This window comes from Monomorium pharaonis, chromosome 7, assembly GCF_013373865.1.
Source record: "Monomorium pharaonis isolate MP-MQ-018 chromosome 7, ASM1337386v2, whole genome shotgun sequence".
NCBI classification, from domain to species: domain Eukaryota; kingdom Metazoa; phylum Arthropoda; class Insecta; order Hymenoptera; family Formicidae; genus Monomorium; species Monomorium pharaonis.
The window spans coordinates 11,056,061-11,069,132 of NC_050473.1; the positions used below are offsets into that span (position 1 = coordinate 11,056,061).

Sequence of the window (13,072 nt, forward strand, 5' to 3'; positions counted from 1 at the left end):
CGCAACGACCTCCAGTCGTCAGTCGCGCGGCGAGCTCGGGCTGGACCGCGGTGAGGGGGCGGGCGGGGCGAGCGGGCGTAGCGCGCGCACTCCGCGCGCCGCAGACGTTATCCTTCGGGACGCGAACGCGGCAGGACGCGCGCCGGACGCGCATTAATTGAAACCAAAGTATCACAAGCGAGGTATCAATCCACTTTCCTCGATCGTGCTCGAACTTTCTGGGAATTCCGTTCGAACGCGACTCTTGCGCGCCATCCGCGAGCGCGTAATACGTGAGTATCGTCTACTGATCCCGCTCCCCAGGAAGCCGTATCCGCGCGTCGTCGACCCCGCCGGTGAATCCGCGTCCTCGAAGAATTCACGGTGCGCGCAACGCCGAGTACCGAGCGGTCCTAATTCACGGTGCGTAATTAACCGTTAAAGTCGCAACTGACTCGCGCGGTACGAGGGTGAAGCTGACGCGAAGGTGACGTCACTTCCCTCAAGTCGCCGTTGGCGAAACGCGAGCGCGAGCGCGGGCGGATCGGCTTCGTCTCCGGGAGGAGAGCCCTCGTCAGGACGCCTACCGTTTTGTGAGTACCGTCGATCCCGCGGCTCCGACGCTCGTCGGTCGCGCCGGTGCGAATCGGTGATCGCGTCAGACGCGTACGACGCGAGATTCCATGGATTGAAACCCCGAATATCTGTGTGTCGCGAGCGGCGACGAGACGGCGACGAGACGGCGGCGCCCCCCCCCCCCCTCTGACCACTGGACACTGTACGTCGCGAATGTTCGCGACATTCCAGCGTACGCTTCGATCCGCCTCCCGGAAGATCTCTGGTCTTGAACTAAGTTCGCGTTTTCGGCTTGCAGTGGTCGCGAAATTCGGAGGGGACGAGAGCCCAGGCGGGAGAGCAACAGGTGTAGCGCGAAGTTGGCCGCGCGTTAACTACGAATCTCCGCCACCGTCATTTCGAATTTTTCCGTTGCATTACTAATAGTCGGTTCGCGCGCGATCGAGAGCGAGCTCGCCGCGCGATATTCCCGCGAGGTTTAACGAGTTGGCCCCCATCGACCGCGATTAGCGGTCGTGCACGATCGACGCGGGAGTCGTGCCGTGTGGAGTATCGTTACACCAGCGCGTCGTCGAGCGATAACGCAGGCTAACCCTGCATTCGCGAAGTTGCGTGTGCGTGCGCGTGTGCTGTGTGGCTGTGCACTCCTGCCAGGAGTCGGGAGCAACGGTGCAGCGGAGCGAGAGGCGGAGGAGGAGCAAGAGGGGAGCCAGGGTGGCATCAGGCGACGCGAGGAATAACCGCCGGTGAGCATCTCGGTAGTCGAGGGTTAGAGTCGTAGTTTCGCCGGAGCTTGGATTCGAATTCCGTTGGCGCTCGGTACACATGCATGCTCATTCAGTAAGGACTCTTGATCTACAATAGCTGGAGTGAGCATGGAGGAAGAGGTAAGGCTAGGCGTAAGAAGGTTAATCCAGTGTGAGAATGCTGGCGTAAGGGCGTAAGCGAAATAAATTAATTTTCATTTCGTCTTACTCCTATTCCTGCTTTTCTTAACGCTCGGTTAATCAGAGCGCAGAAGGAAATTACCTTACTCTTACTGAATTCTTACTCCATGCTTACTCCAGCTATTGTAGACCAGGCCTAACTGTAGCATGCTTTATTTCAGAGACGTCCTGGTTACATGTTTAGAGCACGTTCTTCAATTGATCGTCTTTAGTTGATATCCCTTGGAGGTCTGTGCTGTACGAGTGTCCTGATCCTTACACGTATTTGCGAGGAAATAAAATGTAACGTGTTCGACGTGCATTATAATATATATGATCCGAAGTCCAGGATTCGAATTCCTTGCTAGGATAGAATCTTTTTTTCAAAACGATATATACAATATTAAATTAATTTAAATATCTAATTTAAGATAACTGTGATACGATTTCTATAATTTTCAATAAATAATAATTCTAAGGCCTTAAGTAAATTGATTATATTATAGTAAATACTTTTTACAAATAAGGATTTACTTAATAGAAAAATTATTTTTTAATTTATTATTTTAAAATTAAATTATTATTGAATAATTGCTAATTTATAAAAGAAAATAAAGTGCATACTTCAATAAAAGTATTGTATTACAATAGTTTTTATAGTCAGTAAATGAATGAATTAAAACATTCTTCAAACAAATAAATACAATCTCTTATTTTAAAAAATGTGTTCATTGTTATACGTAAACATATAGTTTATTAAAATTAAAAAATATTGTTTTTCAGTACATTTTTTTTTTTCATAATAAATCTGGGTTATCGAGCTATTTTTCCGATTACAATAAAATCAGTGGATTATAAATATAATTAATGATCAAGCCTTTTTAAAGAAATTAATATATCATTATTGATGAATATTTTAATAAATAATTACAAAATAATTTTGGTTTATTTTTCAACCTTGTGATACATTGAAAAAAACCTTTAAGTATTTCTAGTATGACTTTATTAGTTTTTTGAATTAATAAACCAAATAAAAATTTTCTTATTACGCTACAACAAAATATTATCTTTGATGGTTTTTTCTTTTTCATGTTATTTTATTTCAAATAACATAAATTGGACTGTGCTAAATATTAGAATAAAATCAAAACATTATAAATGTAATTATAATTAATAATCAAACTTTTCTATCAAGTAACGTATATTTGTATGCTATGCAGGAATCGGAAGCAACGGCGAAGCGAGAGAGGGGAAGCATTGAAGTCCGGAATAGCATCAGGCAACGGCAAAAGTGAGTAATTGAATATCTTATACATCAGCAAGGACGATTTTTCATCTTGCTTGTTTATGAAAAGTATTGCAAGGTACAGATTTTGCGAATCTATAAGACTTATTTTTAGCCATCAAAATTATGATGCAAATGAGCAAAGATAAACAATGATAAACAAAGATTTTTTTATCGAACAAAGCAAATGTAGAGTGACTTGAAAGTCCTGTTTTATACAAGTAACACGAATATACGGTAATTATTGTAGAATGGAAATACTTGAAAAAAATGGGTAAAATGAAAGATATCTTATGATCATTGTTGAATGGTCACTATTAAACTTGTATGAAAATGTTAAATTTCTTATAATTCTTGTATTCTAGTCTACTGCTATGTATCAAATTGATACACACACACACACACACACACATTAAGGGACATGTATAATTGATAAAAACATATAGAATTTTTCTCTTAATGACAATATATTTGTTTTCGATTTTCGTGGATTTATTAATAGAGCGCATATTAATATTATTGAAGATAACAGGCAATATATTACAACCTATTTATATAATTAAGTCTATATATACAATGGGAGTATGGGATATTCAAAAAATGATCATATCCGCGTAAAAAGAAAAGATTCCCTTGTATCTTCGATGCAGATTTTCTATTACCATCTTCTTCCGGAAATCTTTGCGTGTTTTTAACAAATTCTTCACGTATATATTCCGTTCGTTCATTAAGTACATGAACAATGTCATATAATTAATAATGACAGTAATAATAATAATATAATAATAATAATAATAATAAAACGTAATATCAATAATAATGAAATAATATAATTTATTTTTCTATTATGTTATTAATAATACTTAACATTAAATCTCCTCCTAACGTGTTTCCTCCTTCTAACTTTTTACAAAAAGTTTCGCTTTTGGTTTTTTCCGAGTCCATTAACTTCTACTTACAAATCTAACAAACCGAGTTAACCTCGTTTATAAGGTTTGAAAGGGTTTGGGACTAGACAGTAACGTTCCTCATAACCCGATCCTAGTTGATTACGTTTTTGATATTCCGTGAGCTCTCCTCACCCTTTCGTTGAGCGTCACTCTTGTACACGAGTTAGCGCGTCGAGCGTTGCACTAACGAATCGCTGACTAGTTTCTAATCATTACGACTACTCGACTGTGCTAATTAAGGCACTGAATCACTAAGAGTAGACGAATGTACATTTCCTTCTGAATTTTACGAAAAATTGATTCAGATCAAGTAAAAAATTATTGCTGACTGCTGTCAGATATGAATATTTAAAACGTAAACGCTCACGTTTAAATCGGTGTTCTCAACAAAAATTACTAATCATTGCAAAAATTAATTTTTTTCTTTAATAGCGTTAAGAAGTGTTAGGCTCGTATCAATAAAATTTGTATCAATAAAATTGATTTACTCCTTGATCCGTTGCGAGTTTGCGTCGCTATAAAATTGGTCGATGTTATCTTCATTTAGTACATATAATTGATTAATTAACACAACAAGGCCTCGAAAGTAAGACACTTTGTTGCTCGTTAATGTGCGATTTTAAGGCCACCACTGAATTAGACATTCTCGATAATCATATACGTTTCAACCACTTTTCTACTTTCCCTTCCTTTTTACATATAAGTCACATTATGATTCCATCTCGGTAAAATCAGTTAACATCTCAACTAGTAATACGCGTAATATTTTATAGCTTGTAATAAATATCGGTATATATGTATATATGTATATAAATATATATATATATATATATATATATATATATATATATATATATAACTAAAATAAGTTCTTATAAGCAACAGAGAGCCGAAACAAGCAGTGCGCACGAATTAATATATCGGTAGACTTTGGAAGATTACGCCGCGTTATTACAACATATTCTATGTATAAACGATATTAAATACGTAGTAACGGTAATAAATATATAGACGGTATCTATAATCGGTCCTCGAGGAAAAAGATTTGTTATAATTATTACAATATAACATACCTATAATAATTATAATAAATCTTTTTTCTATAAAATTATAATTTTTATTACACACACGCACATATGTACATAAATTTTAAAAGTTAAGTACATACGTATGTGTGCACAATATCAATATGCATGTATATCAATGGGAAAATTCTTATTCATCAAGGAGCTATAAATTCCGTCTCTCGCTTTCCCTAGGCGTTATCCTAAAAGATGATTACAGACATACGCAATCTCTTTCTTCGTTGGAAAACGCATGAAAATACAACTTAACAATTCTTATAGCGCTAGACATTTCGTTTTATCATTAAGTTTTTTAGAATCTACTTAAAATTTAACTAAAATTTAAACATATCCCCTTCAAAAACGTGCATCTCTGAAATCACGTAACTGATTCTAAAATCATTACGGAATTCTCACATTAATCTTCATCGATATTTTTAGCGCATTTAATTAACTCTGTCAAAAACACATATCGTGTGTCAAAGTATTCTTTGAAGAGAGATTTCTCAAACAACGCATTAAGATTGCTTACAGAAGTCATTGCGTTTGATTTAGGAACCATTGATGAAAATACATAAGAGTACATAATATTATTCGATGAATTTCAATGTAAAATTATAACATGTTTTAAAAGTCGCAAAGTGCAGCTACATGCATCGCTCTATAATATTTTGAAATGTAATATTTTGAAATACAAATTAAATATTGAAATAGCGTTACGTTCAATAGCCAATAATAGACTGTTCGCGTACATAGCGTTTGAATATGAATTAGATTACATGAAGCCTCTTTTTCGGCTCTCGAAGTTTCGAATCGCTCCCAGATCGAGGATTAAAACGAGCGATCCGCCAGCTCGTTATAAATTATAATCGTAATTCTAAAAGTTGTTGCGTCTTTTCTAAAATTCCGCTTCGATATGTTGATCGAGCACGCCAGGGTCGGCTCTGTATCGGGGAGAAGGGAGAGGAAGATTAGATCGGGGAGGCGAAAAGGGAAGAGTACAGATCGTAGACTTAGCCAGAAGAATAACGGGCGATGTCGTTGATTCTTTGACGGGTTGCTTCGCCAAAGCTCCTTATCCTCTTCGCCTCTTGCGGTTTCTCGCGGCTGATACTCCGACATACATTTGCGAGAAGTGATCAGGAACATATAGAAATCTCGGAGAATAACTAATAATGAGGAAGATGATGAGCTAATCCCCGAAGACAACAATCGAGGATCGAATATTATGTGCAGCTCTCTCTCTCTCTCTCTCTCTCTCTCTCTCTCTCTCTCTCTCTCTCTCTCTCTCTCTCTCTCTCTCTCTCTCTCTCTCTCTCTTTCTCGCCTCGTTTCCGTCTCGTAAAAGACACAGCCTAGCTGCAATTGTCTCGTGACGGTCTAATGTTTTAAACTTTTATTGCAATCTGGCCTCCTGAGGTGTTGTCTGATACGGTAAGCCCGGGAAAGCCGCTCCAGCTGCCGTTGCCGCCGCCGCTGCCGCTGCTGGCAGTCCTGCGGCACCTGGCAAAGTCGCATACGTGTACGGCGCCACATAACCCGCCGCAGCTGCATTAGCTGCAAAGAGAAAATTATTCCTCATGAACATTATATACTCGACAAATATAATCTCATAATTCTTGAATGGAACTTTTATCACAAAATTTTTACTTTGAGAGACAATCAAATGTAATGTAAGATATCGTAACTTGATAACAGATCGCAGAAAAAGCATACGCAAGCGATTTTGTGCGCGTTGTAAATCTCGTTGTGCGCCTCAGCTTTTTCCTTACGGTGCTATTCGCTTGTGATACATAAAGCGGATAGTGCTTTCTCTTACTGACCACCATCATCACTCACCGCGAGAACACCGCCACCATCACCACAGACAGCGCAGACAGACTGACAGTATATTATGCGACAATTTTATAGTTCAGTGAAGCACATGCAAGATTACATCTTACTTATTCTGTTCACCTGTTGTTTCTGAGCATCGAGTAGGGATTTCGTAAGCGGACATACAACCATGATGTCAACGCAAGAAATATATTGCACATGATTTAAAAAAAAAAAGGGTAAAATTACAAGAAAAGTGAGATTCTATTAGGTAGCTTGAGAATTTCTGAGAATGTTTCTGTGAAATTGCTGATACTGATATGAGGAATATATGGTAAAAAAGAAAACATTCCATTATCGAACTCGAAAGAAAGCGAAACGTGTAACATAAAAGAGACGTGCAGAATTCCCACGGAGGATCCGTCCGGAAGTGCTCAAGGCTTTTGGAAAACGCAAGGCACATGTGTATAGAATAAGCGATACTTCATTGCATCCGCTTCGCGACGACGGATCGGAATTATTTATTCCCCTAACCATGCATAATTTGATGGCGTAGCAAGGGCTGCGCACACACACATCAGGTTACGCGTTTCCCCAATTCAATTCCCTTTGCATTTTATCCCTCCCTCTGCCCCCCTTTATCCCCCCTGCGAGCCACCCTATCGAAAACGAAAACCAGATCCTGTGAGAATCCCGCTTGCGAGAGTACAAGCACTACGGCGGCACAGCCCCCGAGGAAAGTGCGGCGCAACCCTCCCTATCTTCCCCCTCCCTATCTTCAAGATCTTCTACCGTAATCACGCAGCACGGACGGCAGAAATTGCGGTAGGAGAGCTTTCTCCAACCGTTGCTGATGCGCCAACGTCGCACCGGATCCGTTTTGCTGCTGTTGCTGCTGCTGGTGGTGTTGGTGGTGGTGGTGGTGGTGTATCGGGTAGTTGCTACCCTTGCTCTGGACACTATTCAAACACGTACCAGCCGCGGCCGCGGTGGTGTACGGGTACGCCTCGGCGAAGTTGTACGAGGTGCCCGGGTAGCTCGCGGCGGCCGCCGCCGCGTTCTGGTACTCGTAGAACTGCGATGCCGCGGCGACGGCGGCTGCGTGGCTCAACTGCGTCGTCGGGAGCGGCACCAGGCCACCTGGCGCCGCGGCCGCTAGGTAGGGCGACTGGTACACGTAGCCCGGCGGTACCCTGCAAAATCGAAAATGACTGTTAGCTGTGGGCGATGATGCGATCAATCGGACGCAGCGACACTCGAAGGTCCAAGGCGGCGGATGTTTGCGAATTAATTGCAACGCGCACTAACGGCGAGATTTTTATTATTTTTTTTTGTAGGAAAGAAAGAACTAAAAGAAGCAAAACCAGATTCTGTAAATTTGAATGTTGATAATTTTTGTCAAGTCTAAAAATTATTGGTTGTAGATATAACATGATACTGGTGAAAGATTTGAAGAAAACGCCGTCTAGTCCGTGAAACAATAATTTACAAACAAGTACACCTATCTTAAAGCGATCGAAAGCCATCGGACAAAGTTCGATGCTTCGAACTTACGAAAAAGATGCAACGAACAAATCCGATATCTTTCGTTCACTTCAATTGAATACTTCTCTCGTTTTATGGGAGTTACCACGGGAGTTAGGAAGGAAAGATAACGTATAGCAAATGTTATTATTCGTGTCATGATTAAAGTGTGTAGACAAATTTTGTGTAACGCGTATTTCAATATATGTTTCGAGATGTCTATTACGAATCCGTCGATCGGGATAAATATTTGAAAACTCGTTTGCCTCCAGGTTGTTTTAATAACTCTAGATAAAGACGACGGTCGCATTGAATGTCCCAAGAATCGATATGGCAAAGACGAGTATCCGCGTGTTGTATGCACAGTTCGTCGGATTCGTCAGCGCGAGGAGCACGCGCGCGGTGAAAAACACAAACTTTCTTTACCGCGTTTCGCGTTACAAGAAGATTCTCGGCTCGACGGTCTTTCGCTCTCGAGCAGCTCTCTACCAACACCAAAAAGCACGCAACACCAAACGGCAGAGCGAGCGAGGGACCGAGTTCTCTTCAACCGATCTTCGCGCGTACGTAACATACGAACGATCGGATCAAAATGCGCTTCTGTACCGAATTCGATGTCGATCGATCGACGCGGATGTAATATGTGTGAGCAAAAATATTAAGTGTAAAAAAACAAGTGTTTTATCTCAGATTCCAAAGTTGCATATCTTCGAAAGATTGATTTTTTTATTGTATTCTTATTTGAGACCAAATTATCTTCTTCTTTTATTTTTTCCTATCTGCTTTCAGATATGCGATCTTGCAACTGCGATTAAGTGTTTTGTGTACAAATATGCAAAGTAGCACGCTTTCTCTCAGCTATAAATTCCTGCCAAATCAAATCGATTTTTTTTTCAGTGCAAGCTTATTAAAAAATCAACAATTTCTTAATTTGTATTTAAATTAAATGTTTTAATAATTAAAATTCTGTTGAAGTAATTTTACTTGAAATTAGTTGAAGAAATTATATTTTATTTCTTTCAAAATATAATTTATTAAAATTCATTAATTTTATTAAGTTTTGATAATACAGAGATTTTTCTAATCCATCTAATTCATTTCATTGTTATTAAGAAAAAAATCAACTTCGTATTTATTGACGAATTCATCGATAACTGAGAGAAACTCGCGTCTTCTAATATACTGTACATGTGTGTTCATATGTGCATGTCCAATGCATTCTGATGATGTACCAGTTACAATTTTACATAGAAAAGCAGCCATTAGAAAAAATTGCATTTGTATCGTTTTTAGAATATTTATTTCTATTTTACTCGTCAAAACATTAAAAAAATTTCATTTATCGCTTATTTGGAGAATTTATGTATGTAATCCAAAGTATTCGACAGTTTTAATACAGAAAACATACATCTGTATTTCACTTTCAAAAGGGGAAAATTATTTCGTTAAAAAAAATCGACTAACATCAGGATGCACAGTAGATATGTAAGTATGTGCGTGCGTGCTTACGTTCGACGGAAAATTTCATTGGAAAAGGAAAGAAAGACGGGAAAGCGGAAGGAAGCAAGTCGACGTGAAAACGGTAACGTTGCTCTCACTGTGGTATCAATAATAAGGCGAAAAACGTAACAATCCAAGAAAAAATCTTTCACGTGTTGGCAAAACAACAGCAAACCAACGACAAACGTGTATGTAGGTGACTGCACGAAATATAAATACTTCTCGGCACACGGCACACGATTATCTAACACCAACGTTAGTACCTAAGTTCACAGATCTAGGGAAACGTCTCGAGTTCGCTACTCTCCGATTTTTACAATCTTTGGATATGCTACAGAGTAACTAAAAAATATAATATAGACAAATATTTGTATGAATACTTTATACTTTCTGTGCAGATTTAGGGGAGACTCGATATTTTTATTCATTATCGTTTAAAATATAGAATGTGGAAAACATAAAATTGCAATTAATTTTTTAATATTTGTAATATTTAATGGCAGTATAATAAAAACACTATTTTATATTATATTGAATTTATATTGAAATATACTAGTACGTTAAACATTTTTTACAAAGGTTCAAATTTTATTTAAATAGAAAAATGAGTAATGTCAAACTGAATAACTTTTTTTACGTTACATTTATGCACTATTACTATCCGCTAACTTTGCTCGTTACGTTTCGCACGTCATTGCAACGACGAGTACAAGCATTTGTTTTGACTGCATGCATTCATGCATGTGTGCATCGCATTTGTTACGCATTATGTAATATTTGGATCAGTTATGTTCGATTCTTATAAAACGTGCCGAGTCGTCGAAATTACATTACGCTGTCACAGGTTGCATCCTCTAAATCTGCGGCAAGGCACAATTTAGAAAGATATAAGACGTCACTTAATTTTGATTACTCCAAAGTATATCCAAACTTTAGAAAAATCGAATCGCTAAACGTCTCGAAACGTATCCTCGTACGAAAGGAAGAAAAAAAAAAGTACATCTCACGGCAGTGCCTCTGTCTCCCTTACACTTTATCTTTTATTCTCTTTGCTTTTCTTTATTCTCCTCAAATAACAACGCGCGGAAGATCCCGACTGTTGGCGAGCGTTCTTCGATCACCCGAAATTTGTTCACCGATTCGCAATTGTTTCTTATCGATCGATGTATACTCTGCGAATACATAAAATATATAGAATAGATAAATTTATTGTCCACATTCGTGCGTATCATAGTGCTTTTTAAAATCAATTTATTATATACCTGATATCAATATATTTCAAGTCTTTTAGATATGCTAATGAAAAACGTAGTTTTTAATGTTCAATTTAATCATTTTGACAAATTAACTAAGCAAATGTTGGCAAAAAAGTAAACGTAAATTTATGAAACAAAAACCAAAGAGCATTATTTAAAAAGTAAAGATTATCTAACGGGTTTATCTAAAAATAATAAGAGCGTTGTCATCCCATAAACGGTGGATAGACGACAGGTTGATGAAAGTTTCGAATTCGATCCTATTTTGCGAAATCAAACTTGGGATTATAATTTTATCTCATACAACCTGATTGCCATTGGTATTGGAATAAACCCAGTTTCGACACGCGATTTCAATAAGCCGTACTTATAAACGCATATCGTGCATAATCAATTATGAATTGAGGGCTAACAGCTATTCGATAACTGTTTAAACGGTAAAGAGCAATTCCGTAGAGTTTCGATACACCGAAGGAGGAGCCCGGCCTCTTTCCCGGAGACAGCCCTGAACTTTTTAGCGGATCGATAATAGCCAGTGTCCAGTCTACTAAGAAAATCAATATGTCGTCCTGTGGCTCCGAACATGGCCAGAGCTCCTCCGTTACGTCGGATTGGTGCCCGATGATCATTATCACACAATCGCAAACAATCGAGAATGCTTCGACACGCGTGTCGTACGTAGCTTAATTCGTATAGGCATGTCAAGTCGCGTGCTGCAACGGGGGAGGGAAAGAATCGAACAATGGCCGTAGAATCGGCGACCTTGAATTGGAGCTGTCATTCAGGATGGATGACTACGCGGTCGATGAGCATTACATGACGCGAGAAAGGCGAAATTAATAATAGAGGCAAAAAAAAAAGAGGAGGGACATGTCGTTGCGCTGTAATGTCGCATTGCGGACGAGCGTTTTTATCTGCACCACTTGATGAGCGAGCAAAAATGCAATTTTTAATTTCGTCGATCTGCAAGATAAACTGCGTCATCCGCGGGATTCAAGCACGTAACAAAGATGATTGTTCTAGGTGAACATCCTTGGGAAATTTACAAATCGTCTTCACACTTTAAGAGACTGATCTCCCTCTTCCTCTCCCCCTCTTTATGTTTGCTATAATTAATTATAATTTTCTTGTAATAAAATATTTATTCGTATATGATTTAAGAGAAAGTCGAGCAACTATGCGTATACAAAAGAATGATAAGATCGGTGGCCTTGACGCGTGCAGCAGATCGAGGAGCATAGAAAATTTATGCACTCACAGAAAAGAAGCATATATCTTCTTAGAATTTGAAAATCTTGAATTTCAACAATATTATAGCCTTCAATACTATAATTATTTTAAAAATATAACATTATTATTTTGATAATTTTATTCTAAAAAAATTATAATCTTCGATTTGAACATACAGTATTTTCTATCCAACATTTTTTCATTTCCATTCGAGAAAATTATTCTTAAATAACAAGAATATAATTTTCTTGATTAAACTATATAAAAATTTAAAATAAATCTTGATTCAAATAATTTTTTTTATTTAACGCAAGCTTATAATCTTATTTCAAGATTTTCATTTTGGAACTTAAGGTATTGTCAAAATAACAATATCCTTCTTTTCTGTGCTGACGTTGTACACTTTTTATTTTATATTGATTCCGATTTTTAAATATTGGCTCAGTCTAAAATACTGAGCAAATTATCCGCGATATCATCGATATGCCATTATTTAACCGAGAAAGATTCGTAGGAAAAGAGAAAAATAAAAATAACAAAAGCGTGCCACGATACATGAAACTCGACACGTTCGGTAATCGATCTATCTGTACAAACAAACGCATGGAAATTAATAGGAGTAGCACTGCCAATTTTATTGACATCGAGAACTGTCGGTCACCTGCTCGACTTTTCAATGTCTCATACACGCATACACGCAGATATAATAATAAAGATCAATTGATGAATGAGCGTTGTAACAATATCTCTTTGTCTTTTCTTTCTTTCTCTTTTCGTCGACTCATATTTATTCCAGCTAATTCAGAAGCATTCACGAACAAAGACAGAGAAAAAGATATTCTAGCAAAACTTGCTTAAAGAAAAATGAAAATACCTAAAATATATAACTATATTTTTTCAAGATTAAAAAACGAAATTTTATCATCATTTTAGCAGATCATTATTACATTTAGGAATATCTTCAAAC

At 38.1% G+C, this 13,072-nt stretch overlaps 1 protein-coding gene and 1 long non-coding RNA gene across 6 annotated transcripts in view; one reads left to right on the forward strand and one right to left on the reverse strand.

Moving 5' to 3' along the window:
* Positions 1-112: 112 nt before the first annotated feature.
* On the forward strand, positions 113-4,239 carry LOC118646468. The gene is made up of 2 exons (XR_004964042.1): positions 113-1,301; positions 2,702-4,239. It is a non-coding gene; the product is annotated as an uncharacterized LOC118646468 (long non-coding RNA).
* Positions 3,221-13,072, reverse strand: part of LOC105833789 (RNA-binding protein 38) — a 35,345-nt gene continuing 25,493 nt past the window's right edge. For all 5 annotated transcript variants that reach the window (XM_012675776.3, XM_012675777.3, XM_012675779.3 and 2 more), the window contains exons 5-6: positions 7,388-7,788; positions 3,221-6,337 (exon numbers count right to left, since the gene is read on the reverse strand). In XM_012675776.3, the coding sequence (XP_012531230.2) occupies positions 6,177-6,337; positions 7,388-7,788 (562 nt within the window). In that variant the 3' untranslated portion in view covers positions 3,221-6,176. The remainder of the gene's footprint in view (positions 6,338-7,387; positions 7,789-13,072) is intronic.